This window comes from Lithobates pipiens, unplaced genomic scaffold (genome assembly GCF_037356315.1).
Source record: "Lithobates pipiens isolate NorthernLeopardFrog02 unplaced genomic scaffold, aLitPip1_a1.2 Scaffold_10, whole genome shotgun sequence".
In the NCBI taxonomy this organism is placed as follows: domain Eukaryota; kingdom Metazoa; phylum Chordata; class Amphibia; order Anura; family Ranidae; genus Lithobates; species Lithobates pipiens.
This window is the reverse complement of record NW_027507686.1, coordinates 230,562,853-230,588,534: the sequence shown is the minus strand read 5'-3', so window position 1 is coordinate 230,588,534 and position 25,682 is coordinate 230,562,853. Positions and strand designations below refer to the sequence as shown.

The following is a 25,682-nucleotide window of genomic DNA, read 5'->3' as shown; positions in this document are numbered from 1 at the left end:
GAGGCACTATGAGGGGAGGTTGGAAGCTTTGCAGTAGACTGGGGGGGGGGGGGCACTAGGGGAGGTTGGAAGCTTTGCAGTAGGCTGTGGGGCTTAGGGGCACTGTGGTTCCTTATGAGAGGTTGGGGGCACTGTTGGAGGTTAGGAAATTCACAGCTGGCTGGAGACCTGGTGGGAAAAGGCCGCAGCTTGGTAACAGAAAACCACTGGTCTGTAGGGTTTCCAACTATTTTTGGGAAAAATGCCGGCCCTATGATCTCTCAGCAAATAACATTAGTAACAAATCCTATTTTTTTTTTTTTTTTTACCAGTTAGTCCATTAAATACCAGCCAGGTGGCCACTCCACTGGTCACTGGCTTTTTTGTCTTACATTTGGATAGTGCAGCCATCGCAGCAACAGGCCAGCAATGAGACACATCTGGGCCTCTGGTTTGAGCCCACAACTATGGAAGCCGGTTGCTACTCCCATCACAGAGCGCTCACATCCAGAGGTTCCCTGAGAGCTATACAAGGGATCGATACCTTCATGCAGTCTCTAGGAGGGGGCTTCTATTGCCATCTTACATCCTGTGTGACAGGGCAGGAAGTGATGGGAAGTGAAGTCAGCGGCTCATTGTGAGGGGAATATCTCCTAAACCGTACAGGCTTAGGAGATATTCTTTTTACCTACACGTAAGCCTTATTATAGTCTTACCTGTAGGTCAAAGTTAAAAATGTACCTATACAACCACTTTAAGCCCTCGTCCACACTGAACGTGGGTTTAAAATAGTTAGGGTTGCCACCTCATCCCTTTAAACCCAAACACCTTTGAATTACACAGGTTCTGAGGCTAATTTAATGCAGATAAGGCACCAAGTGAGTTTAATTACCACCTTAATCAGCCACAGAACCTGTGTAATTCATATGAGTTCGGTTTTAAAGGGATGAGGCGGCAACCCTAGAAATCGTGTGAGTTCAGCTCGCATGGGTGGGACCCAATTTGAATTTCAAATTGTGCCAAAGTGAACGGGGCTAAAAGGAATGAGGCGGCAACCCTAGCCCCTCCCCACACAAAATGTTTAATGAGTATATAATATTCTTATGGGAAGATTTCTGTTGAAATAGTCCAATAACAGGTTCTTTTTAATCTACTTTGTATGTATTCACATCTCCCAACTTTTTGAGATGAGAATGAGGGACACCTATCAGCAAAAGCATGCAGGCATAGGACACACCCCTTGCCACGCCCACTTAAAGGAGAATTGCACAAAAAAAACAAGATTGGTTAAACCCACAAGTTCTTTTTTTTTTTACCACTACTCTTCCTTTATATTGGCTTTTGGAATTTACAAATGCAGCAATTTAGAATTCAGATGAAAGGTTTAGCACTGGGAATCATTAAAAAGTGCATTTTATATACAACTATATAGATCAGACCAAAATGAGGGACAAATGATTAGGAATGAGGCACAGAGGGACATTGCTCCAAATCAGGGACAGTTTGGAGCTATGTGTATTGAAAGTAGGGATGAGCTCAGGCGTGTTCGCATGGACCACGCGCAGAGCCCGTCAGGAAGTCAGCACAGCGCTGCGCTAATCACAGGCAGTGAGACATTGCCCAATCTCCGCAGCCACGCATCAGGGTAATGTCTCACTGCCTGAGATTAGCGCCGTATTCCTGGCGGGCTTTGCGCGTGGAGCATGCAAACACACCTGAGCTCATCCTTAAAGTGGTTGTAAACCCTTACAAACCACTTTGACCTACAGGTAAGCCTAGATTAAGGCTTACCTGTAGGTCCAAGAAATATCTCCTAAACCTATATGGTTTAGGACAGTGATGGCAAACCATGGCGCCCCAGATGTTTTGGAACTACATTTCCCATGATGCTCCACTACACTGCAGAGTGCATGAGTATGATGGGAAATGTAGTTCCAAAACATCTGGGGTGCCAAGGTTCGCCATCACTGGTTTAGGAGATATTTGCCCAAAAACGGGCACCGCTGTCTACGGCGCATGCGCCGTAGACAGCAGGGCGCAGGCGCCCTGAGCGCGGCGTTCTCAGCGACGGAGCTGCCGCGCGTGTCGGCTCCCGTGCGCATGCGTGGGAGTGACGTCATCGCGGCTTCGCCGAATGACAGCGGCGGAGCTGCGAGACCCCACCAACAAGATGGATGCGGCGGACTACAGGGGACAGAGGCGACTTCGCTGGCTCCTGTGTCAGGTAAGTGACACATAATGGGCTACTATGCGATGCATAGTAGTCCATTATGCTTTGCCTTTGCAGGGAATGAAAGAGGAAGTAAACTCATCAGGGTTTACTTCCTCTTTAACCACTTGCCGACCGCCGCACGACGATATACGTCGGCAGAATGGCACGGGCAGGCATATGGGCGTATATATAAGTCCCTGCCTGCCCGCGGGTGGGGGGCCCGATCGGGCCCCCCCCCCCGGTGCCTGCGGCGGTCGCATTCCTTCGAGAGCGATCCGGGATGAGGGGGCGGCCATTCATTCATGGCCACCCCCTCGCGATCGCTCTCGACGAATGGAAATCCTCCGTGACATCACTTCCTCTCCTGTAATGTAAACACAGGAGAGGAAGTGATGTATTCTCTCCTCCGTGTCGGTATTTTTCGTTCCGACACCGAGGAGAGAGGTTCGGTGAGTTGCACCAACACACCACACATACAGTAGAACATGCCAGGCACACTCACACCCCCCCTTTACCCCCCGATCACCCCCCCAATTACCCCTGCCCCCCCAGTCACAGTGACACCAATTGCTTTTTTTTTTTTTTTTTTTTGCATTGGTGTCATTTGTGACTGTAATAACTGTTAGGGCAGATAGGGTTAGCCCCCTTTAGTTCTAAGGTACCCCCCTAACCCCCCCAATAAAGGTTTAACCCCGTGATCACCCCCCGTCGCCAGTGTCACTAAGGCTGGGTTCACATTGCAGCGGTTTGAGAACGGATGTGATTCGCACCGCACTGCAGTGCAAATCACATCCGATCTCTGTGCGATTCGAGTTCAGCCATACAGATAGTATGGCTGAATTCGTGTCGCACCCGCCGCACCCGCCGCAAACTCGCACGGGACCCTTTTTTTGGTCCGCAGCAGAATCGGATCGCATGGGTGTTCACACCATGCGATCCGAGTTTGCAGATCGTACTGCAATATGCGAACTGATCTGGGGGTGTCATTAACATTTCACTGACACTCCCAGCAGTTCGCATAGGGCAGTGTGAACTGCCGCCGGGAGGCATGCGATGCGGGAACCCGCCGCGGATTCGTGGCGTTCCCGCATCGCTCCAGTGTGAACCCAGCCTAATAAGCGATCATTTTTCTGATCGCTGTATTAGTGTCACAGGTGACGCTAGTTAGGCAGGTAGGTATTTAGGTTCGCCGCAACTTTTTATAGCGCCAGGGACCCCCATATACTACCGCATAAAGCCCCCTGATTGCCCCCTAGTTAACCCTTTCACCAGTGATCACCATATAACTGTTACAGGTGACGCTGGTTGGTTAGTTATTTTTTTATAGTTTCAGGGCACCCGCCATTTATTACCTAATAAAGGTTTAACCCCCTGATCACCCGGCGGGTGTCATTTGTGACTGTAATAACTGTTAGGGCAGTTAGGGTTAGCCCCCTTTAGTTCTAAGGTACCCCCCTAACCCCCCCAATAAAGGTTTAACCCCGTGATCACCCCCCGTCGCCAGTGTCACTAAGGCTGGGTTCACATTGCAGCGGTTTATGAGAACGGATGTGATTCGCACCGCACTGCAGTGCAAATCACATCCGATCTCTGTGCGATTCGAGTTCAGCCATACAGATAGTATGGCTGAATTCGTGTCGCACCCGCCGCAAACTCGCACGGGACCCTTTTTTTGGTCCGCAGCAGAATCGGATCGCATGGGTGTTCACACCATGCGATCCGAGTTTGCAGATCGTACTGCGATATGCGAACTGATCTGGGGGTGTCATTAACATTTCACTGACACTCCCAGCAGTTCGCATAGGGCAGTGTGAACTGCCGCTGGGAGGCATGTGATGCGGGAACCCGCCGCGCATTCGTGGCGTTCCCACATCGCTCCAGTGTGAACCCAGCCTAAAAGGCGATCGTTTTTCTGATCACTGTATTAGTGTCACAGGTGACGCTAGTTAGGCAGGTAGGTATTTAGGTTCGCCGCAGCTTTTTATAGCGCCAGGGACCCCCATATACTACCGCATAAAGCCCCCTGATTGCCCCCTAGTTAACCCTTTCACCAGTGATCACCATATAACTGTTACAGGTGACGCTGGTTGGTTAGTTATTTTTTTTATAGTTTCAGGGCACCCGCCATTTATTACCTAGTCTCACTAGTGTACCCCTAAATTTAGGGGTGTCTACTTTCCAAAATGGGGTCATTTGGGGGGGGTTTGTGCCATCTTGGCATTTTATGGCCTTCAAAACTGTAACGCCCTTAGAAAGCCTGAAGGCGGTGCTTGGTTTTCGGGGCCCCGTACGTGGCTAGGCTCCCAAAAAGTCCCACATATGTGGTATCCCCGTACTCAAGAGAAGCAGCAGAATTTATTTTGGGGTGTCATTTCACATATGCCCATGGCATGCGTGAGCAATATATCATTTAGTGACAACTTTGTGAAAAAAATAAATAAATAAAAAAGTTTGTAATTTTCCCGCAACTTGTGGCAAAATATAAAATATTCCATGGACTCAACATGCCTCTCAGCAAATAGCTTGGGGTGTCTACTTTCTAAAATGGGGTCATTTGTGGGGGTTTTGTGCCATCTTGGCATTTTATGGCCTTCAAAACTGTAATAGGTAGTGAGGAGTGAAGTCAAATATTTACGCCCTTAGAAAACCTGAAGGCGGTTCTTGGTTTTCGGGGCCCCGTACGTGGCTAGGCTCCCAAAAAGTCCCACATATGTGGTATCCCCGTACTCAGGAGAAGCAGCAGAATTTATTTTGGGGTGTCATTTCACATATGCCTATAGCATGTGTGAGCAATATATCATTTAGTGACAACTTTGTGAAAAAAAAATAAAAAAAAATTAAAGTTTGTAATTTTCCCGCAACTTGTGGCAAAATATAAAATATTCCATGGACTCAACATGCCTCTCAGCAAATAGCTTGGGGTGTCTACTTTCTAAAATGGGGTCATTTGTGGGGGTTTTGTGCCATCTTGGCATTTTATGGCCTTCAAAACTGTAATAGGTAGTGAGGAGTGAAGTCAAATATTTACGCCCTTAGAAAACCTGAAGGCGGTTCTTGGCTTTCGGGGCCCCGTACGCGGCTAGGCTTCCAAAAAATCCCACACGTGTGGTATCCCCGTACTCAGGAGAAGCAGCAGAATTTATTTTGGGGTGTCATTTCACATATGCCCATAGCATGTGTGAGCAATATATCATTTACTGACAACTTTGTGTAAAAAAAAAAAAATATATATTTTTTTGTCATTATTCAATCGCTTGAGGCAAAAAAATAAAATATTCAATGGGCTCAACATGCCACTTATCAATTTCCTTAGGGGGTCTACTTTCCAAAATGGGGTCATTTGGGGGGGTTTTGTACTGCCCTGCCATTTTAGCACCTCAAGAAATGAGATAGGCGGGTCGTAAACTAAAAGCTGCGTAAATTCCAGAAAACGTACCTTAGGTTGTAGATGTGACAACTTTTGCGCAAACCAATAAATATACAGTTATTGACTTTTTTTTTTACCAAAGACATGTGGCTGAATACATTTTGGCCTAAATGTATGACTAAAATTGAATTTATTGGATTTTTCTAATAACAAAAAGTAGAAAATATCATTTTTTTTCAAAATTTGCGGTCTTTTTCCATTTATATCGCAAAAAATAAAAATCGCAGAGGCAATCAAATACCATCAAAAGAAAGCTCTATTTGTGGGAAGAAAAGGACGCAAATTTTGTTTGGGTACAACATTGCATGACTAAATGTAAGGTACTGAATGTAGCAGCTGCTGCACCAAAAACTGCAGAGCCAGGCATCACAGCAGAGAGATATAACGTTAATAATTCCATCAACCAAAATTGATTGTAAGTCTGAACCCAAACGACTACACCCTGCATGAATGCCATGTGACTTGCATTGAAAAAAAAAAAGTGTCTCGGAGTCGGCCATTTTTCAATAGCCTACCATGCATCGCATGTTCCAGGCTACAACAAAATGGCTTCCGGAATGCAGATGGGACGTCACGAAGCCGACTCTGATTGGAAGGACCCCCTCCGAAAGCATTCAGGCGCCGCGGACAGCCTGGGGGGTCCTACGTTACTGTGCACATGGTACATGTGAGCGGAGCTGGCTGCCTGATTGTAGGGTATGTAATGGGTGAGCTGTGTGGTCCGCGGCCTGGGCGGTGCGGGGTCACAGGCGGGTTATGTGGTGGGGAATGGCCGGTTACATTACATATATGTCTCCTGTAGGTGCCTATGTCCTTCCATAGGAGGGAAGGAGGTGTCTGTCAGCTGTCCTAGGTGTGTGCAGCCCTCATCCGTGATCAACATGTTTCCAATTCTGGTCATCTCCATTATAAACTTTCTCATTTTATAATTTTACATTCACCACTTCAGCCCCGGAAGATTTACCCCCCTCTTTATGACCAGGGTTTTTTTTTGTTGTTATGCAATACGGCCCTGCGTTACTTTAACTGACAATTGCGCGCCCGTGCGACACTGTACAGAAACCCCCCCCCCACACACACACAAATAAAGCTTTTTTTGGGCGATATTTGATCACCTCCTGCGGTTTCTATTTTTTGTGCTATAAACAAAAACAATTTTGAAAAATAAAACCAAAATTTTCTACTTTCTGCTATAAAACATCCAATAAAAGCAAAAAAAAATGTCTTCTTCAGGTTAGGTCTATATGTTTTCAGCTACATATTTTTGGTAAAATAAATCGCAATAAGCGTATATTGATTGGTTTGCGTAAAAGTTATAGTGGCTACAAAATGGGGGATATTTTTATGGAATTTTCATGTATTTTTTTACTAGTAATGGCGGTGATCAGCGATTTTATAGTGATATTGCGGCGGACAAATCGGAGACTGACCTTTGAGGGGACCAGTGCCACCAATACAGTGATTAGTGCTACAAATATGGACTGTCACTGTGCCAATGACACTGGCTGGGAAGGGGTTAAACATCTAGGGCGATCAAAGGGTTACACATGTGCCTAACCAGTGTTTTGCGTGTGCTGCTTTTACTAGAGGAGGAGATTGATTCTAGTCGCTGCTAGGAACACAAAATCCACCCCCTCCCCCCTGTCAGAATGGCAATCTGCCTTGTTTACATATGCAGATCTCTGTTCCGTTTTGTATTACGGATAATCGCCAAGTGCCGGAAGACATCCAGTGCCCGGCACCTGCAGATCAGTATGAGTATTCATTCACAGCAGAAGCGGCCCGTGCGCCCCCTGCAGGTGTAAGTGTAGAATCACACATGTGTATATATACGTTTTTTTTCTTCGCAGGGGAGCCACCCTGTAGCAATAAACCTGCTATGGAGCGGACCTGAAGCAGGTGAAGTAGTATTAAACCACCTGTGTTTTTCATTTGACACCCTGAGCACAAGAATATAAACATTCCCCAGTAAACTAAGTATTAAAATGCTTACCCCAGCACTTGCAGTTAACAACTTTTTAATACTGCTGGCTCCTGCTTTCTTGGTGCCACTTCCCTGAACTTTTGGACTCGCAGGAAAGTGTTAAAGGAGATGTATGGGCTTTACATTTATACAAAAAAAAAAAAAAAAAAAAAAATACATACTCCCCTTCAAGTTGCATTATCCGTCCCTTGCCAGATCTAGGACCGAGTCCTGAGTGATCACATGGCTGATGATTACTCGGTTCTCAGTCTGCTCTGAGCAGAGAGCAGTGACGGTCAGTCATCGCTCTCCTTTGTGATCTCTGGAGTGGCTGGCAAGGGAGTTGGGCGCAGCAGGCAGATCCCGGCAATATTGTCAGGATCCTTCCTGAGCCTGGAACTGCTCTGCCATGTCGGCGGATAGCAGGTCATAGCCCATTATTATCTGACTGGGTTACAGGAGAACAGAAGTAAATCTATTTCTAGTCACCCACAAGGGAAGTACAGACAAAAAAAAGCATTTGGCCGTACTTCCCTTTTTAACTGTGGACGATACAATCTCCAGTCAGTCCGTTTAGTCTGGAGAAGGGAGGGGGAGGAGCAGGGGAATTTCTTGCCATCCCAGGCTACAGGGCTGTGTGCTTCTATTAATGAACACAGTATACAGACAAAAAAACTAGTCTAAGATGTCTCCATAGGATGCTGCAAGAGAAAGGAGCCATCCTGAAACCGGAAACCTGGGGCAGCGGTCGTGGCACCAGCTTTGACAGGACAATAGGCAAGGATTTAGTTAGGTCCTCCCTGGAGCAGTAAAACTGCTATAGGGCGGGACCTTTTGCAGCAGATCACGTGTGTGTGTGTGTGTGTGTGTGTGTTTATTTATATATATATATAATACACACATTTCCAGGTTAGAGGGCATGCATGAACGCCACCTTGCTTCTGCTGAGATTGCACACAGTGGAAGGTGATCAACAGGTGCCGGTTACCCGATGTCCTCTGGCACCTGATGATCATGAGGCAGATCCCTATGTACAGAGGGCAGATTGTCTTTCTGAGAAGAGGGAAGGGATGAAATTTGTGTCTCTGCAAAGATGAGAATAAATAATAAATTGCATCTCTTCCCCTAGTAAAAGCACCGCACACAATACACATGAACACTGGCTAGGCACTCGGTTAACCCTTTGATCACCTAAGGGTTAACACTTACATAAAGAAGCTGCATACTCAGTAAACAATTCAATTGGCTACTGAAAATGCATTAAAAAAATGCAGTGACATGTTGCTCTAAAAATGGGCCCCCGAAGCCTACTGGGAAATATGAGGGGAATGCCCCAGGAAGCTGCTGGAGTACAACACCACATTCTACCTATGGGATACAGGGCATAGAAAAAAAAAATCCTGAAAACAAAAAAATATTTGCTATCTAGGTAGTGGAGGGGCAGCTGACAGACCTAAAGTCCGGTTCAAAGTGTAAACCAGAATTTTTTTTTGCAGGTTTAGAATTAAAGTGTTTGTTACTCTACAAAAAAAATATATATATATTGGATCCTGTTCCTTTAAAGAATGTTATTCAACACAGTGTTTGTGCTGTGTAATTTGGCACCTTGTAACACCTGAAATACCTGGCTGATCCTGCCTGGCTATACCCTCCTCTATGTAAACTGATCAGGGTATATCATGGCTGCTGAACCCTGACACTGTGGTCAGTTTACGTGCCTCCATCATCCGCAGTGCTGCTCTGTTTTCCTTGTGTCTCTCCTGTGTCCTCCCCCCCCCCCCCCCCCGCCTGTTATCCTGCTGTAAAAAAAAAAAAAACAGTTTGCTCTTTCTATAGTTCCCTCTGTTATATAATATTAAGCTCCCCAGTGGATGTCATTTATAAAAATATGCTGTATAATACATCGCTCGGCGCTCACGTTACTGCCCACCGGTCTCCTCTCCTTGTCTCGGCTGACGTCAGTGGGGCATACCCAGCACCTCTCCCTGCACCTATCCGATCAGGAGAGGAGACCAGCGGGCAGTCACGTGAATGCGGAGCAGGGCTCATAAATAAGGTATTATACAGCATATTTTTTATAAATGACATCCACTGGGGAGCTTCATGTTATCTGCTAGAGGGAAATATAAAAAGAAAAAAAGTGGCTTAACCACTTTAAAGCGGAGTTCCACCCAGAAATGGAACTTCCGTTGATCTGGTTCCTCCCTCCTCCGGTGTCACATTTGGTACGTTTCAGGGGGGAGCATATACCGTTCTAATCCAAACATTTGCTCCCACTTCAGGCGAAAGATTGGCACAGTATCCATGCCGAACTACGCATGTCCGGCCCCTCCTGCGGACCTCCAGCTGTTGCAGAACTACAATTCCCATGAGGCATAGCAAGATTCTGACAGCCACAAGCATGACACCCAGAGGCAGAGGCATGATGGGACTTGTAGTTTAGCAACAGCTGGGGGTCCGCTAATTGCATATCCCTGATACAAGCGGTTCTATGCAAACAGTGGCTGTGTTGGCCATTGATTTGTACAAAATACAGATGTGACAGCTGCTGCTCGTCACACAGAGTGTTTAGAACTGCTGACAAGAATCTACACCCGTGTGTGGCTGTGTGAATGTAGCCCTGGAAGCTGTTCTACAATGTTATATACGAAGGATGTGCGCAACCTCTCCCAAGCCTGTCTGAAAAAGTCATAGGTAGGTTTAAAACCACAACCCCTAACGACCAGCGGGGCCCCTCAGGAACAAGTGTTCTGGTTCATTGAAAAAGCACATGAGCAGTGTGCCTCCATCGGTTTTGAAGCCAGAAAAGGAGGTAGTGGCTCACCTAGGAGTTTTTTAGGCAGGCTTGGGTGAGGCCACAAACGGCCCTACAGGTATGATATTGAAAAGCAGCCGCTTCCTGAAAACAGGAGCAGGCAGTTTTATTGTAAAGGTGAACTAACCCTTTAAGACAAGTAGATGATTTGTTGCTTTGCTGATCTCCCTGACAAATTATATGTAAAGATCAGGTGCCTGGTGCCACACACAGAAGCAGCCAGGGGCCCCATCAACATTTTGCTATGGGCCCCATGATCAGTATACTTTGGGTGTGATGTGACATAGTTTGATTTTACAAGACTAACGTGACACATTTGGCTCCCTCCAGATTAACCAATCACAATGCAGAGGAAGAAGATTGATAATCGGATCCGGGTCCAGATCGAGAATGGAGTTGCTGAGAAGCACAGAAGTTTCTTTGTGATTGTGGGGGACCATGGGAAGGATCAGGTAATGGGGTTCAGTCTTATAATCAGTCATGTGATCTGATGTATTTTGGGTTGTATGTCTGCTGCTCATTATACACAGCAATGCAAAGGTTCTTTCCACTTGGTGTTGACTGATTATTCACATTTTTCTAATTATGGGTCAGACACGTACCAGTATTGGTCAGACCTCCTCTCCCTGTCCCTGCAGTCGCTGCCAATCTCTGTCAGCAGTGTGGCGGGCAGCAGAGAGATGACATCATCTCTTGCTGCCCGCCTCGCATCACTGCTGTTCCGCCCCTATAGCAGAGGTACGAAGGCTGCTTTTGACAGAGCCGCGGCCAAGCAGAGAGATAGTTACGTCATCTCTCACCGCCCATCCGCACTTGGAAGTTTACCTACTAGAGGGTAGAGGCTGCCAGAAGCTGTGTAAGTAGTAAAAAATTGCATCTGGGTGGCAGGAGATGGTGGCAAGTGACACACATCTGGTGGCAGGAGACGGTGATGTACAGAATATCTGCACCTAATATCGACTATAGGCCTGAAAAGCAGCTGAACAATCGGTATTGGCCCTGAAAAACGATATTGGTCAACCCCCCCCCCCCCCCCCCCACACACTTTTCCATCCAGAGCCAACATTTAAGACGCTCTGTGGTTGATTTACTAAAACTGGAGAGATTGTAAAATCTGGTGCAACTCTACTTGGAAACCAATCAGCTTCCAGGTTTTTCTTTTTGTCAAAGCTAAATTAAACAATCTGAAGTTAGAAGCTGATTGGCTACCATGTAGAGCTTCTGCACTCCAGTTTCAGTAAAGCAAAGAGTTGTAAAGTCTCATGGCTTTTCACCTTAATGTATTTATGCATTAAGGTGAAAAAACGTGTGTGCTGCAGCTGCCCCCTGAACCTGATCGTTGCAGCGATGAGCACGAGCTGCTGTCTGGGGTCCTCATCGGATAGATTGATAGTGGCTGCTGCTGCTGCTGCTGCTGCTGCTATCAATCAAAGCCAGTGACACGGGAGCTAGGGGTGGGGCTGAGTACTCACCAAAGAGGAGCCAGGCATGCTGCCGGGGGACCTCAGAAAAGGAGGATGAGGGCCGCTCTGTGCTAAACCCTTGCACAGAGCAGTTAAGTATGACATGTTTGTAATAAAAAAAAAAATGAACCTTTACAATCACTACAACCCCTCTGTCATCACTTCCTACTCTGATAATAAGCACATCCAGTCAATCTGTAGTATATGTACCTGCAGGCAGTACTGGGGCTTTGGTTCAAATCCGAACCACTACGTGATGGTGTTTGCATATTCTCCCTGTGTATAAAGTATACTGCCGCTTGAGGTTGTAAAGGTTGTTTTTTTTGTTTTGTTTTTTTTGTTCCCCAAGCTTTGGCACTGACGTCCAGATTCAGGGTGGTTTCTTTCACTTGCAGGGTACCCTGGTGCAAAAGCATACTTGCCCTTAATTTATCCATTGCTATATACTGTATGCTCCAACATGGAAACTCTTATCGATTAGATTTGGGACTGCACTTTACAAGGCAGTGGAGCTTCCACATAGATTTGTGAATCTTGTGTAACCCAAACCTAATTTTTAACAAATTTTTACAATGCCCTTTTGTGTGATGCCTAGCTGTGCAGTGTGCATTTTGTGGTGTTTGTTGTGTTTTTTTTTTGTTTTTTTTAAAACTAGATATAAATCGGGGAGGTTGCTAGTTTTATTTACAGTATCTCACAAAAGTGAGTACACCCTTCACATTTTTGTAAATATTTTATTCTATCTTTTCATGTGACGACACTGAAGAAATGACACTACAATGCTACAATGTAAAGTAGTGAGTGTACAGCTTGTATAACAGTGTAAATTTGCTGTCTCCACTGGTGGTGGGAGTGTCATGGTCTGGGGCTGCATGAGTGCTGCCAGCACTGGGGAGCTACAGTTCATTGAAGGAACCATGAATGCCAACATGTACTGTGACATACTGAAGCAGAGCATGACCCCCTCCCTCCAGAGACTGGCTTGCAGGGTAGTATTCCAACATAACAATCCCAAACACACCTCCAAGACGACCACTGCCTTGCCAAAGAAGCTGAGGGTAAAGGTGATGGACTGGCCAAGCATGTCTCCAGACCTAAACCCTATTAAGTATCTGTGGGGCATTCTTAAAATAGAAGGTGGAGGAGCGCAAGGTCTCTAACATCCACCAGCTCTGTGATGTCATCATGGAGGAATGGAAGAGGACTCCAGTGGCAACCTGTGAAGCTCTGGTGAACTCCATGCCCATGAGGGTTAAGGGCTCTTTCACACGGTACGGATCAGTGATGATCCACCCCCGTGGACATCTGCTTGCTCAGCGGGGATCGCTCCGTCGAAGATGACAGGTCTGTCTCTGCACACTGTGCAGGGACGGACCTGTCAGAGCGCCGCTCTCCCCTATGGGAGATCGGATGAGGACGGATCGCAGATTACGTCGCCACTCGATCCACAGACGGATGGAAAAGTAGGTTTTTCCTCCGTCACACTTTTTCGGATCAGAGCGGGTCGGATGTCAGCGGACATGTCACAGCTGACATCCAACACTCCATAGACCTCAATGGAGCATCCATTCAAGTCCCCCTAAAAAACTGACAGGCGGACCTGAATTGATCGGTCGCGTGAAAGAGCCCTAAGGCAGTGCTGGAAAATAATGGTGGCCACACAAAATATTGACATAATGGTCATGATAATGGCTGTGTGTTGAGTTATTTTGAAGGGACAGCAAATTTACACTGTTATACAAGCTGTACACTCACTACTTTACATTGTAGCAAAGTGTCATTTCTTCAGTGTTGTCACATGAAAAGATAGAATAAAATATTTACAAAAATGTGAGGGGTGAGATACTGTAGTTTCATGTGCAGATACTGCCTGCACCGACATGAACAAACAGCCCCAGGGGACAACACAGGAGCTGCTGTCAATCATTTCCCTTGGAGGAGGAGCAGAGGTATGTTTTATGAGTTTTCCCCTCAGGCTGCTTATGTATGTCTGTACAGGAGGGTCCTCAGTTTAAAGATAAGTTCACCATGGGGAACACCTGACATGTTCCCACAGCTGTAGCCATTCCCCCAACTTGCTACTTCTAGTTACAGTGAGCCGGGGATCTTCTCCCCACACTCGCTGTCGCAATAAAAAAATAAATAAAACGCATTGGATGTGGGCTCCGCCCACTCAACCGCATCATTCATTTACAGAGTTCTGCAAATGGGAGCGCTACAAGTACCTTTGCAATTGTCGCCTTTTAGTACTCAATCAACTACCAAGGCACTGTTGAGCACTCTAGGTAGTTCATTGTTTCTTCCTGTCAGTGTGTAAATACCTGCCTGAACGAGTTACAAGCAGACAGCTTACACTGACAGTCTGCAGGAGTCGTGCATTGCACCCATGATCTGCCGATCACTGATGAAATGCTTTTCAGGCTCCTAGTAATAAAAATAATTATACGGTTTTTTTTTTATTTTTTTTTTTTTTTTTTTTTTTTTACCTGAAAGATGACACACATTTATTTTTTTATTTTTTTCCAAAGGTGAACTTATCCTTTCAGCAAAATTTTATGAAATACAATGGGCGCATTTGCATCGGCTCTATGCATGAAGGGACGTGTAATACAAATGATTGTAAATTATGTTATTAGTGGGCAGTCCCCAACAGGAAGTCTGGGGAAGTGGTGTGCCGGAAGCAAAAAAAAAGTGTGTGTTTGCAAAGTGGTTATAAGAGAGTCATTCACTGTACTGTAATCAACTATTGGATGCTGATGTGTTTTTGAGGGGGGGGGGCTGATTAAAAAAGAAAAAGCTTTAGTTCCACTTTAATCAAAGATATCAATGTATCTATTGTGTAAGATTACCAACAAGGCATCTGGGGGTTTGGGACTCTGACACTCCCAGAAGTGTCATTTTTTTTTTCAGACAGATTGTAAAGTCTCGTTTTTATTTTTTTAATAACAAACATACTTACATACTTGCCTCCTTTTGTACAGTTGGTTTTGCACAGAGCAGCCCTGATTCCTCCTCTTCTCGGGTCCCTCTTTGCTGCTCCTGGCCCCTCTGTCTCCTGTCGAGTGCCCCCACATCATGGAGCTTGCTATAGGGGCACCCGACCCGAGTCTCACAGCTCCGCGTGTTCATTCAGACACGGAGCCCCAACCCCTCTCCCCTGATTGGCTAACTGACTTTGACAGCCGCGGAAGGCAAAAGCGCCACTGCTGTGTCTCAGTCAATCAGGAGCAGAGTCTCAGAAGGCTAATACACCCGTGGACATCGCTGGAGAGAGATGTAGCTCGGGTAAGTAATTATGGGGTGCTGGGGAGGCTGCTACACACACAAGGTTTTTTATTTTGAAGCATGGAATGTATTAAAAAAAACTTTCTGCTTTACAACTCCTTTAATCACAGCTCTGGTAATGCTGCTTAGACAACCCATTTAGCATCACTGTAAGTACAGATTGCCTGCAAGTGTTCAGTCATTTATCGGATTTGGATGGGGTCTCTTTTACATTTTTAGTTTTTGCTATAGTGTAGATTTTTTATTTTTTTTTATATACAGTATATTGGTTTTCTTCAGTGACTCCAGTGCCCGGACTTAACCTGTCCACCAGAATGGCCTGCTGTGCCCCTTATAATGCTGGCAGAGGGGAGAGATATGTGGTGATCTGGCTATGAGAGAGCAGTAACTTTTTTTATTTCCTTGTTGAATGAGACGGAGACATGGAAAAGGTTTCAAAGTGGAGATCTGCAATTTTTTTTTTATTTTTATGGCCTGGATGCTGAACAGAAACGTATATAGAAATCTCACCCATAGAAGAGGACTGGGTAGTACCAAATCTCGCCTAACTGCACTCAGCACAATTTGGTAGAGTCCCCATTGCTGACGTTTGAAGTTTGTGTCTTCACTGCTTACTGAGCCGCTGATCTGAGACTCCGGTAGCCGTAGTGGTTCCCTGTAATAAATCAGTATGTGTAACACTAGCCTGCAGCGGATTTATAAAATCCTATTGGATGCTGGGGATTACTGCCCTATGCAAGTCATCTTTGATTTGTGTGTGTGTGTGTGTGTGTGTGTGTGTGTGTGTGTGTATTGTATGGTATATGCAGATTGTCTTCTGTGATTGCTCAGTAACCATGTCCCTCTCCGCAGGTGGTCATCCTCCATCACATGCTCTCCAAAGCGGCAGTCAGAGCTCGGCCCTCTGTACTCTGGTGTTACAAGAAAGAGCTGGGCTTCAGCAGGTAATATATCCAAAAATCAGCTTCCATGGATCTCTCTGTGCTCCGGTTCCACTTCTTTTTATTTTTTGCACTTATTAACCACTTCAGCCCCGGAGGATTTTACTCCCTTCTTTACCAGAGCACTTCTTGCGATTCTGCACTGCGTCGCTTTAACTGACAATTGCGCGGCCATGCGACCTTGCACCCAATCAAAATTGACATCCTTTTTTTCTCTTTTTTTTGGTGGTGTTTGATCACCCCTGCAGTTTTTATTTTTTGCCCTATAAAGAAAAGAAAAGCGACAATTTAAAAAAAATAAAGTTTTCCTCCAGTTTAGGCCGATACATAATCTTCTACATATTTTTGGTAAAAAAAAATTGCAATAAGCATATATTGATTGGTTTGTGCAAACGTTATAGCATTTACAAAATAGGGGATAGATTTATGGCATTTTTTTTTTCCCTGACTGCGACATTATGGCGGACACTTTTGACACATTTTTGGGACCATTCACATTTACACAGCGATCGGTGCTATAAAATTGCACTGATTACTGTGTAAATGTGACTGGCAGAGAAGGGGTTAACACTAGGGGGCGCTGCAGGGGTTAATTATGTTCCCTGGGAGTGATTTTAACTGTGGGGGGAGGGGACTCACAAGGGGAGGAGACCGATCGGTGTTCCTCTGTACTGAGAACACACCATCGGTCTCCTCTCCTCTGACAGCACGTGGATCTGTGTGTTTACATACACAAATCCACGGTCCTGCTGTGTTCCCGAGCAATCGCGGGTGCCCGGCAGACATCACGGGCACATGAATCGGGTCCCGAGCGACGCCGCGTGCTCGTCCCCTAGAGGGCCGGGAGTGAGGGGCCCTCATATGATGCCCGCCCAGGATGGGAGATCCCATCTGCAGGTGTCATATTACAATACGCCGGTGCTGAAGTGGTTAAATCTGACCTCCCTTCCCTTCAGTCTTGCACAGTTGTACCGGCTGCTCTCCTGGACTGAAATCGCTTATTCTTATTTCACTGCACACTGTGAGCTTCTCACTGGGTCTAGGATAAGTTAGAATACACTTCGGCTTTGAGGGCTTGTTCATACTTGTGCAGTAGAAAATTTCTGGTCTCCACAAGGCACACGGGGGGTTAATTACATAAACTTGGAGAGTGCAAAATTCAGTGCAGCACTGCATAGAAACCAATCCGCTTTCAGGTTTTATTGAGAAAGCTGAAGTTAGAAGCTGATTGGCTACCATGCACAGCTGCACCAGATTTTGCACTCTCCAGTTTTAGTAAATCAACCCCACAGAAAGCCATTGTTCACACTGGAATGCAGGTAGCAGTTGCAGAGTGAAAAAAAATTAAAAACTCACCCAAGCTCTACCGCTATATATTAGAGTTGGTGTTTAGAGTAGTCGGTGCTTTGGCTAATTAAGCTCACAAAAGATCCATAGAAAGTACAGGCCGGCAACTCGACAGCTTCTCCATAGAAAATATTTTATTTGAGCTTTAGAGCAATAACATCATCCAAAAATATTGACGCGTTTCGGCCTTCATCAAAAGCATGCTTTTGATGAAGGCCAAAACGAGTCATAATTTTTGGATGATGTTATTGCTCTAATGCTCAAATAAATATTTTCTATGGAGAAGTTTTTCGGCCTGTACTTCCTATGGATCCATAGCAGTTGCAGAGTGTTGTGAAAATCTGCAACATATCTGTGATTTTCAGAATTTTTCTGAAGCTGTTTTTCACACCTTGGGGTTGATTTACTAAAGGCAAATAGACTGTTCACTTTGCAATGCAGTTGCACTCATTTTCCTTGGTAAGGGCCGGTTCACACAGCGAGCCGCGGCGAGGCGTCTCCGACTTACCTCGCCGCGACTTGCAGAGGACTTCTGCATAGAAGTCAATGCAAGTCGCCCCCGAAGTCGCCCCGAAGTAGTACAGGAACCTTTTTTCTGAGTCGGAGCGACTCGAGTCGCTCCTCTCAGAACGGTTCCATAGTACTGAATGGGGGCGACTTGCGGGAGCGAGGCGAGCCGTGTCGCCTCGCCTCGCGTCGCAGTGTGAACCGGCCCTAAAGGTAATGTTCCAAAGCTTCACTTTGTGAAGAATTCCCAATCAGGTGCACATGATTGAATGATGGAGTCAGAGCTTTATAATATTTGCTAAGCTCTGGGGAAAAATGAGTGCCACCGCCCTTGCAGTGTGCACAATATATCTGGTCAAGCTTTAATTAGAAATTAAATAGTCTATTTGTGTTTAGTAAATCTGGCTCCTTGTGTTTTCTCTGCACCATAGCTGAGCTGCAGTGCATAGAAATGCGTGAAATGTCACTTTGTGGGAGATTTGCTAAAACTGGTGCACACAGAATCTCTACATAGTAACCAATCATCTTCAGCTTATTCAATTAACCACTTAAAGAGGAAGTAAACCCTGATGGGTTTACTTCCTCTTTCATTCCCTGCAAAGGCAAAGCATAATGGACTACTATGCATCGCATAGTAGCCCATTATGTGTCACTTACCTGACACAGGAGCCAGCGAAGTCGCCGCTGTCCCCTGTAGTCCGCCGCATCCATCTTGCTGGTGGGGTCTCGCAGCTCTGCCGCTGTCATTCGGCGAAGCCGCGATGACGTCACTCCCGCGCATGCACACGGGAGTCGACACGCGCGGCAGCTCCATTCTTGGAAATGCCACGCTCAGTGCGCCTGCGCGCCGCAGTCTACGGCGCATGCGCCGTAGACAGCAGTGCCCGTTTTCGGGCAAATATCTCCTAAACCATATAGGTTTAGGAGATATTGCTTGGACCTACAGGTAAGCCTTAATCTAGGCTTACCTGTAGGTCAAAGTGGTTTGTAAGGGTTTACAACCACTTTAAAGACCAGTTTACTGCGGCAGGTTGGCTCTCCTGGGTGAATCGCCGTCATTGTATGTCGGCCACTTTAAGAGCTCTAGGGGGCGCACCGCCGATGTGCGTGGCCGGCAACTGCGATGTCTGCGGCCACCCGCGATCGCTCCTTGGAGAGACAGGACAGGGATCTGTCAATGAAAACGGACAGATCTCTGTTCAGTCAGGGGAGGAGAGACAGATCTGCTGTCCCAAGTAATTAGGAACAGCGATCTCTCTCCTCCTCCGGTCACTACACTCCCCCCCACAGCTAGAAACGCCTCCCTAGGCAACACTTAACCCCTTGATCGCCCTGTAGTGTTAACCCCTTCCCTGCCAGTGACATTTATACAGTAATCAGTGGCTATTTTTAGCTCTGATCGCAGTATAAATGTCACTGGTCCCAAAAAAAAGTCTGTCTGCCACAATCTCGCATTCCCGCTGATCACCACAATTGCTAGTAAAAAAATGTATAATAAAAATGACACAAATCTATCCCCTATTTCAGTGATGGCGAACCTTGACACCCCAGATGTTTTGGAACTACATTTGCCATAATGCTCAGCTACACTGCAGAGTGCATGAGCTTCATGGGAAATGTAGTTCCAAAACAGGTGCCAAGGTTCACCATCACTGCCCTATTTTATAGACTCTATAACTTTTGCTGAAACTAATCAATATACACTTATTGCGATATTTTTTTTTTTTACCAAAAATATGTAGAATAATGCATATCGGCCTAAACTGATGAAAAAATGTACCTTTTTTTTTAAATTTAGTTTTTTGGGATATTTATTAAAGGAAAAAAATTAAATATTGTTTGTTTTGGTTTTTCAAAATTGTCGGGTTTTTTTGTTTAAAATATAAAAATAAAAACCGCCGAGGTGATGAAATCCCACCAAAAGAAAGCTCTATTTGTGGGAAATAAAGGACTTACATTTTGTTTGGGTACAACGTCGCATGGCTGCGCAATTGTCAGTTAAAGCAACGCAGTGCCGCATTACAAAACATGGCCTGGTCATTAAGGGGGCAAATCCTTCCGGTCCTGGAGGTCGGATTCACACTATAACCCTCTGCGGATCGCACAGGAGCGATGTGCGCCCCTGTTTCAGGGATGAATCGGGGCAGATTCTATGCCTGAATTCAGTTTGCTCCGCAGCCGCAACGGAGATATGTGAACCGGCTTCATAGGGAGCCAGTGACATTCTTCATCTAATTTGCATAGGTGTGAATGGGGCCTAAGTGGTTAAGCTTTGACAATAAAACCTGGAAGCAGATTGGTTACCATGCACAGCTGCACCAGATTCTGCCAGTAGTAAATCTACCCCTGTGTGACATTTCAGTAGAGTAAACATTTGCCTTGCGTTGTAAAAATACAAAGCACCACCCCCTGATGTCTATGCAGCAGGGACACCAGCCTGCACAAGAAAGTTTTCCTGTGTGGATAGTGTAAACCAGCTGTAAAGTATATCGGCGTGATACATGTCGCCTCCGGAATCATTAATCACAGGAGTGATTGGGGAATGGACGTTTTCCAAGTGTATCCTGCTTAGACATTGGACGCAGGTTCCTGCAGTCCTGGGCTCCCCGGAGGAATGGGAGAGCCCAGGAACACCCGTGGGTGCTGCCAGTAACTGGGGCATAGGCCTTTGGCAGCTCTGAAAGCCAGTACCAAACTCACGGCTGCAAGAGCAGCCCGAAACTAGATTGACAAGGAAACAGAGCAGGGTGCCAGATCAGTATGGGTTAAAAAGCAACACAATTTATTGTAGGCTCGCTTACATCGAAAAACCTGACCTGGTGTACTGCTCAAGTGACTGGTGCAGACATGCAGAAGGTGCCTCGAGAATCTGAGCCAACTGGATGGCCCGCTGCGAGGGGGAGCTTGGCGGCGTCTCTGACAAACGCACCGCTGACAGTGGCCTGTGAGAAGCAGCAGGGGTGGGTGGCTACGCGTTTCAGGAAAGGCAGCATGTTCATGATGGATCACCTTATCCTGGTTGAGGAGCTGACCAAGACTGTGTGTTTTCCAAATACCTTCCCAGCCGACGTTCTATCATCATTTGGACTCAATTGTTTGCTACTTTTTTTTTTTTTTTTTTTTTTTTTCTACTGTGAACGGACCTTTTGATTGTGCTTGTTTATAAGTTTGCCTTGTGAGCTTGATTTAAAGTGGTGTTGCCACCAAAAAATAAAAAATTGTTTAAACTTCTTAAAAAAATAAAAAAATTTTTTTACTCACCTCTAAATACCTGTTGGTAGGGGCTCCCTCGTAGTCTGCCTTCTTCCTTGCCCGGGCTGGTGACATCACTTCCCCTGGCGCCGCACAGTCATCTGGGACCTGTCACATGTCCCAGGTGACTGTACGGCGTATCGCGGCGCCCTGCAGAGCGGGGAACGAGGGGGGGCTTCGTTCCCCCGCATCGCTGGACCCTGGGACAAGTAAGTGTCCGAATTATTAAAAGTCAGCAGCTGCAGTATTTGTAGCTGCTGATTTAAATTTTTTTTTTTTTTTTTTTTTTAGGGGCACCCCGCTTTAACTACTTGTCTACCATGCCATAAACCTACCTTGGTAGACAAGAGTTTAAACATTCTCTATTCTATCCAAAATAATTACAATAAAAAAAAATCAGTCAAAGGCTGGCCACGCATTGTACAATCTCATCCGGCATTAAAAAAAAAAAATAGGAAGATGAAGCTGAACAATGTATTCATTTTATTCATATCCAGCCAGCAGACTATTGCATGGTAGTTCTAAGGGGGATTGTCCAATCAGATTATATAGTGTATGGTCAGACTTGTCTTTTTTTTAAAAATCTGAATAAAGTTTTATTTGAACACATTCAAGCATACATAATCCATAAACATTGACAAAAGAATGTAAAGATGTAATGTCCAAAAACAAAGTCAATTATGACTTCCAACTTCATAGAGCTATGTACAGATGCCAGCTCACTGAAGAGAGATAACATACAACCCCACCTAGTGTCTGAAAACAGACATGACAGTACCAATAGAGCACCACTATGGCACATTCCTACATGGTCTGTCTTAGTTATGAATATTTCAGAATTCTTCTCCCAAGCTTCGTCCTTTTCAATGCTTGGAGTGGCAAGAGGCTGCAGTCCCACCCAAAGCCTCCTGTAAACCATTCTCAGCCAGCGGGAAAATTATTTGGTTATTTTTAAGCCCAGTAGTCGTGTTGAGTCATCTGTTTCTCTGACTTGTCTGGAGTTGTTCTGAATGAGGCCGATGTTTATAACCCAGCACGTGTCATCCCCAGAGATGTTCTGAATGAGGCCGATTTTTAAAACCCGGCACGTGCCGTCTGTGGATTTGGTTTGTGACACACACACCTTTCTTTTGCAGTAACCGGAAGAAGAAAATGAGAAAACTACAGAAGAGGATAAAGAGCGGCACACTGAACATCAAGGAGGATGACCCGTTTGAGCTGTTTATTGCCGCCACCAACATCCGCTATTGTTATTATAATGAGACTCATAAGATTCTGGGAAACACCTATGGCATGTGCGTCTTGCAGGTATGTCGTACCTAGATCATTCTTCTCGTCCCCACCAAGCCTTCACCCAGCAGTGAGCTCATCAGTTCTCCAAGGCAGGAGGCACAGAGTTCCTCAGGATTTGCTGGACTCGCTGGCTTTTCTAGAGCTACAGAATTGGGTGCGAAACAGAAACACAAAAGTGTGCAAAAATGTTTTTACTTGTTCATAGTTTGATCACAAAAAAAGCCAATTATAAGTGGTGATGAGTTGGGTTTGTTCCATACTCAATTCAGCTGAACTTTGTAGGAAGCTGCCACGTGACCACATTCCCCCCGGCCCAATTGGCTGTGGCCTGAGGCGAATGTGGAGCTGCAGGGCAGGGATGTTCATGATGTCTTTGACCTAACATGGTCATATGTCCCAGCCTATTGTGTTTGTGTAGCTGCAAGCAACTGATGCTGAATGGGCTAACAGGGATGCGATCCTGTGACGGCTTCCATTGGTCCTGTAGGTCAAACCCAGCTCATCCCTATTGAAAGCATGTGGCATCAGAATGTATTGATCCTCTGTCATCTGTGTCTGTCACTCAGGTTTTTGTACAGAGTTGTTTCAGTCTTCCTTTCTTGTTTAGGATTTCGAGGCTCTGACTCCCAACTTGCTGGCTCGTACCATAGAGACGGTTGAAGGTGGTGGCCTTGTGGTGCTTCTTCTCCGCACTATGAGCTCCCTGAAGCAGCTGTACACCATGACCATGGTATGTATATCGGGGCTGGAGTCGCGGCAGGATTTATGTAATCCAAGGGGGAGTTTACAGCTTTATTTACTAAGGATACATTTGTAGATCTGCGCCACATTTGCAGGGCATCCACAAACCTATTTGCCCGACCATTCATGTTCCTGGAACGTCATTGGTCTTCAAGTGGTTGTATTAGGGTGATACCGGCTAACCGCTCTCTTGTAATAGCAGTCGGAGCGGCAAACTAGCCACTTGATTGCTATTATAAGCAGCGGGAGGAGACTTCCTATTCCTCCCACACTTCATCCACCTTCTGCAGCTTGCTCTGGCTTCCAGCAGCTGGTCGACAGCCAGACCAAGCTGGGATCGGCTTTGATCGTCTGGTATAGTAACCCAGAAGTGATGACATGACCTCGCTTCCAGTTTACCATGGATGTCAACGGAACCATTTAAAAAGAAAAATCAAAAGCATACAAAAACACAGATCTTGGTGTTTTGAATGCTTTAAGGTGCAGAGGAGGGGTTTGGAGGTCTTCTAGACCTCAGATCCCTCCATAAAGAGTACCTGTCACTGCCTATTACTGTCACAAAGATGTTTAAATTCCTTGTGACAGCAATAAAAGTGATAAAAATGTACAGCAACTGTAAATGTTAAAGAAAAAAAGAAAGTACTACCTCCCCCATGCTTGTAGACAAAGGCGAATGCATGCGTCAGTCCCGCATGCACGCAAACATCGATCGTCCCACATGTTGGGTATCACCGTGAACATCAGATCATGGGCAGTAATTCTAGCACCAGACCTCCTGTGTAAATATAAAGTGGTAACCTGTAAACCTTGCTTTTAAAGCTTTGTCTATGGATAGTAAAACTTACGTTGTTTGTCGCTGCTGCACTAGCATGCTCAATTTTAAAGCATGACATGTTTGGTATCTATATACTTGATGTAACATCATGTTTTACATTTTACCAAAAAATTAGGTAATGTATTGTGTTTTTGCATTAAAGTTATAAAAGTTTTTTTTTTTTTTTTTTTTTTTTTACAATTACAGTTTTTTTAATTTATTTTTTTATTATTATTTTTTCAATAACAGCGTAACATAAAAATTTTCATGTGTGGGACAATCGCTGTTTGCGTTTTTTCCTTTTTGCAAAATTTTATAACAAAAGTTCGCTGTAGGCAAATGGTTAAATGCCGTGCAACAACCACCACTTTATTCTCCAGGCCCTCTGCTTAAAAATATATATGGGGGTTCTAAATAATTTTCTAGCAAAAAAAAAAGCTGATTTTTACACGTATGAGAAAAATGTAAAGGAAGTTGTTAAAAGATGTAGAACCAATAGTCCTCTTGTGCTCATGCCTTATGGTCACTTTGGTACAACACAACGTGAACTCTTTAGTACTGAGTGATTTGGCTCCATTTCCACCCCTGTTATAAGAAAGTGCTTGATTATAGGATAGTTTTAGGGCCCGGATCCGGTATCACATGTTGACCTCAGTGCTTGGGCCCTGTCCGTGTTCCTTCTTTACCCTTCCCCCTAGCAGCACATTTACAATGTTCCACACATATACCATTCCCGCTCCTCAGTTGTATAAGTGTTGTCAGTGAGGAAATGTGCAGGGACTCATTTCTTGTCTTCTTTCTCTAGGATGTTCATTCTCGCTACAGAACAGAAGCACATCAGGACGTTGTGGGACGTTTTAATGAAAGGTAGTTGATCTGTTTAAGTGTGTTATATCTTGCTCCTTTTATATAAGGCTATATAAGCTCCTGAGATTTGTATTGCCCTCTGAGCAATCAGCGGTGGATCACTTTTTCAGAGGCCGCCTGACAGTATGTCACCTCACCATCTGCTTTAAACCCCAAAAGCAAGTACCAAAGTTGTGTGATTTGCATGAAGTTGCAGTTTCGCTTGAATGGGACACGTTCAGCTGAACGCAGCAGGTGATGCAAATCTTGACACGAGGCAAAGCTTCGCCTCCACGGCAAGTGTACAGCCCGATCTGGCTGCCTTTGCAGCTCAAGGGGGGGCACGGTAAAAACATCGCTCCAAGCACCTGTTTTTACCACTCCCTCTCAAAGCAGAAATGTATACTTGGCCTTACTGCAGCATGTTTTGTATATCTGGAACATTTGGCTGGTTTGCTTTTGATGAATTTTGTGTACTGATACTTACATTCCCCACAGGTTTATATTATCTCTGTCCTCCTGTAAGAACTGTATGGTGATTGATGATCAGCTGAATATCTTGCCTATTTCCAGCCATAATGCCAACATAACGCCGATTCCGCCAAAGACACAGGTAAGGGGGCACCTCGACAGCTCTTGGGCTCTATCTGCTTAACCATTTGCTGCCTGCTAACTGTACATTTACTGCTAGCAGGCAGCACAGCCAGGAACCCTCAACTTTTCCTGTACATTACAGTGAACTTCTTTTAGAGGCGCACATCTATGCACCCCCTGTTGACCTGCGCTGTGATTGGACA

At 45.4% G+C, this 25,682-nt stretch overlaps 1 protein-coding gene across 3 annotated transcripts in view; it reads left to right on the top strand.

The window, feature by feature from the left end:
• The first annotated feature begins 6,182 nt into the window (after positions 1 to 6,182).
• The window catches only part of NAT10 (N-acetyltransferase 10), a 65,832-nt gene continuing 46,332 nt past the window's right edge, over positions 6,183 to 25,682 (top strand). For all 3 annotated transcript variants that reach the window (XR_013263955.1, XR_013263954.1, XM_077462741.1), the window contains exons 1-7: positions 6,183 to 6,314; positions 10,727 to 10,848; positions 15,997 to 16,088; positions 22,328 to 22,499; positions 23,092 to 23,214; positions 24,845 to 24,906; positions 25,384 to 25,498. Coding sequence is in view for 1 of the 3 variants with exons in the window: in XM_077462741.1 (XP_077318867.1) it covers positions 10,741 to 10,848; positions 15,997 to 16,088; positions 22,328 to 22,499; positions 23,092 to 23,214; positions 24,845 to 24,906; positions 25,384 to 25,498 (672 nt within the window). In the remaining 2 variants the exon portion in view is untranslated. The remainder of the gene's footprint in view (positions 6,315 to 10,726; positions 10,849 to 15,996; positions 16,089 to 22,327; positions 22,500 to 23,091; positions 23,215 to 24,844; positions 24,907 to 25,383; positions 25,499 to 25,682) is intronic.